This window comes from Triticum dicoccoides, chromosome 6B, assembly GCF_002162155.2.
Source record: "Triticum dicoccoides isolate Atlit2015 ecotype Zavitan chromosome 6B, WEW_v2.0, whole genome shotgun sequence".
Taxonomy (NCBI): domain Eukaryota; kingdom Viridiplantae; phylum Streptophyta; class Magnoliopsida; order Poales; family Poaceae; genus Triticum; species Triticum dicoccoides.
This window is the reverse complement of record NC_041391.1, coordinates 621,379,595-621,383,142: the sequence shown is the minus strand read 5'-3', so window position 1 is coordinate 621,383,142 and position 3,548 is coordinate 621,379,595. Positions and strand designations below refer to the sequence as shown.

Here is a 3,548-nt window from a genome sequence, read left to right as displayed (position 1 = left end):
GGTGGGCCCCTTCCCCCTAATGATTCACTAATGATGCTCCACGTTGCAATTTACGTAAAGCACATAACAAGCTCTACGTAGGTCTAGCATTGCCCATCTGTTTTTTGCTAGTAGCTTGCATTCACTTCTATCTGAAAATAGATTTATCAAACTTCCTTTGCGTCTTAACTTATCACTTTGTCAGCAATGTGGTTAGCTATGACCGAGTAGGATGAGGCTCCTCTAACGTACTGCAGGGAGCAGCTGGGCCACTGACATGTGGGCCCACCTGTCAATGAGCCAACTGCACCTACAGTATGTCAGAGAAGCCGAGTCCAATCGAGTGAAGTTTGTTTTAAACATTTATCTTACGCAGCCCGTAAGAATCAATCCCTAAAATCGATATGTTGTACTAACGGATCCCAGACATTCTTTGACTTCGGATATTCTTAGACGAGCCGTATAAATTAAAGGTTCAAAACAAAATTCACTCGCTATCGTCTCTAGAGGAATTCATGATAATTGAATAATTGTGTACATGGCTACCTGCTTTTGACGGGAGTAGGACAACGACACTGGATTTGGAGTATGAAGAAGGGCAGAGGAAACACAGCCATCAATCAAAACGTGTGACCACCAAGGTGGAAGACGAAATCTGAGCCGTCCATCAGGGAGATCCCCGCTGTTTTTGTTTTTTGACCTCCAAACAGGGGAACATTTCCGAAGCTTTGTCCCGTAGATATAAAGGCGAACTTGGAAATATCCGGTGCGTCTCCTGAACAGGGCGAAGACAGCCAAAACCTGACCTCACAGCCGGCCGGCCGTACCCGACGTCGGAGTCAAGGCGTACGGACGGCCATGGAGGGCGACGACCGGAGCGCCCCGCTGCTGGCCAACGGCGCCGGCCGGCCGTCGCTCCGGCGGCGCGACTCGGCGCGGTCGCTGCGCAGCAGCTTCCTGCGCCGGCTGCCGGACAAGATGCGCACTGAGCTGGACCCCGAGCGCGGCGCCGACGTCGACGTCGCCCGCGTCAAGGACCTCTCCCAAGGTACGTAACCAGCGCCCGTCCCCAGTTCACCGCTTAATCCATGGAGGAGCGCCGCGACAAGTTCGTCTCCCCCTTTTTGCCGCGCGCAGGTGAGAGGGAGTACTACAGGAAGCAGCTCGCCGCGCTGAAGACCTTCGAGGAGGTGGAGGCCCTGTGCATGCCCGGCGAGTTCGGGTCGGACGACGACGGCGACCCCGACGCCTCCGACGCCGACGACGAGGAGCAGAAGCAGAGCGAGTTCGCCATGAAGATATCCAACTACGCCAACATCGTCCTCCTGGCCTTCAAGGTGATTGATTGGCTCAATTGCGCGACGGAGGAAGCGAAATCGATCGCTCTAACGCTCTGATTCTTTCTGATTCGTTCGGGCTGCAGGTGTATGCCACGATCAGGACGGGGTCCATGGCGATCGCGGCGTCCACGCTCGACTCGCTGCTGGACCTGATGGCGGGCGGCATCCTCTGGTTCACGCACCTCTCCATGAAGAAGGTGAACATCTACAAGTACCCCATCGGCAAGCTGCGCGTCCAGCCGGTGGGCATCATCGTCTTCGCCGCCATCATGGCCACTCTAGGTGTGAAGTGAGCCCCAAATCTTTCCACAGACTCACAGTTCTTGGCTGCTGCTTGTTCTTGTCGGTCACAAATCGAAGTGAATTCCGTCCCTCAATTCGTGCCAGGCTTCCAGGTCCTGGTGCAAGCGATCGAGCAGCTGGTGGAGAACGAGCCCGGCGACAAGCTGACCTCGGAGCAGCTGATATGGCTCTACTCCATCATGCTCTCGGCCACCGCCGTCAAGCTCGCCCTCTGGTTCTACTGCAGGAGCTCGGGGAACAGCATCGTCCGGGCGTACGCCAAGGTGAAAGAAAGAGATGACCGTGCCCTTGCCATTTTTTGAGCTGATGCAGAATAGATTCTTGAGAAAAGTGATGCGGAATTTTTGCCTTGTGCCGTCCAGGACCACTACTTCGATGTGATAACCAACGTGGTTGGCCTGGTGGCCGCCGTCCTGGGAGACAGGTTCCTGTGGTGGATCGACCCCGCCGGGGCCGTGCTCCTCGCGGTGTACACCATAGCGAACTGGTCCGGGACCGTGCTTGAACAAGCAGGTCTGCTCCCCGGATCTTCTGAACTTTTCGGCGGTGCTGCTCTGGTTCTTCTCTTCGGGAGAAACTAAACTGAAGCTCTGAATTCTTCTTGTCTGTGTAGTCTCGCTGGTGGGGCGGAGCGCTCCGCCGGAGATGCTGCAGATGCTGACCTACCTCGCCATGAAGCACGACGCGCGCGTGCAGCGGGTCGACACGGTCCGGGCCTACAGTTTCGGCGCTCTCTACTTCGTCGAGGTCAGTGTTCATGGCCACAGAGAACTTGCATCTGAAATTCATTTCAGAGTGGTCTTATGGAGCCCATTCTTCTTCTCCGGGTCCGGCGACAGGTCGACATCGAGCTCTCGGAGGACATGCGGCTGCGGGAAGCCCACGCCATCGGGGAGTCGCTGCAGGAGAAGATCGAGAAGCTGCCGGAAGTGGAGCGGGCGTTCGTCCATGCGGACTTCGAGAGCACCCATAAGCCGGAGCACACGGTCCGGAGCAGGCTGCCGGCGACCGAGCCCTGACGATGGCGCCTTCCCCTCCAGCATTTGCCAGATTTTGTACAGCGAAAATACACACCTGAAGCTACAGTGTTCTTGTTGTTTTTCTCTTGCGCTGACCCCGAAAAACACAGCAGCAGAGCCATCTGGATATCTCAGTGGAATAATACAGGATTCGCCATTTTTATGGGAGCCAACACTTTTTTCCCCTTCTGAATGATTCTGTTTTCTTGCTCTGCAACACTAAATTCTGATCGTCTTGATTTTTTTGACGCCAAGAACACAACAACAGCCAACAGGGTCATATGGAAGATAGATATCTCAGTGGAATAATGAAGGATTTGCCATTTTTAGGGGAGCTAAGAGCATCTCTAATAGGTGCCCTAAAATAGGGCATAACCTCTTTTTACATAAGAGGGGGCAAAAACGCTGCTCCGGCATGTGCTCTATCTGCAAATTTTATTTTTCTACTCCAAGAATAGGACAGCTGCAAATTACAGCACCAAGTGCTGCAAAAATTGCAACACTTAAGCAGGTGTCGCAAAACAAAAGGCAGTCATGTGAATTTTTACTTGACTAGGCTGCTGGTATTCCCTCTTATTTTTCTTAAGTTTTCGATGAAAGGACCTCATTTGTTCTATAGAACATGAGTGTTACATCCATCCCTACTCATAGAATTTTGACCTCAAAATTTAGTTATGCGTAAACTGAAGATACAGAAAGTATGCAGACAATTCATCTTCTTTTTCCCAAGGATGCCTCCTCTTTTGTGTGGTTGCTCCATTGGACTTTTATAAAGCAAATGATACTTTTTCTTATAACCTTAAATTTTCTGTTGTATGGGTGTGACGATTTTAGTGGTATCAGAGCATTTATTCACATGATAATGTGCTTTAGTATAAGAAAAATTGAAACTAGAGCGTTTACTAAC

General features: G+C 52.0%; 1 protein-coding gene across 1 annotated transcript; it reads left to right on the top strand.

The window, feature by feature from the left end:
* The first annotated feature begins 754 nt into the window (after positions 1-754).
* LOC119326167 (metal tolerance protein 3-like) lies at positions 755-2,830 on the top strand. The gene is made up of 7 exons (XM_037599873.1): positions 755-1,027; positions 1,117-1,316; positions 1,403-1,601; positions 1,707-1,885; positions 1,985-2,135; positions 2,236-2,369; positions 2,462-2,830. Exons 1-7 carry the CDS (start codon positions 838-840, stop codon positions 2,639-2,641), a joined length of 1,233 nt encoding a protein of 410 aa, XP_037455770.1. The 5' UTR covers positions 755-837; the 3' UTR covers positions 2,642-2,830.
* The last annotated feature ends 718 nt before the right edge of the window (positions 2,831-3,548 follow it).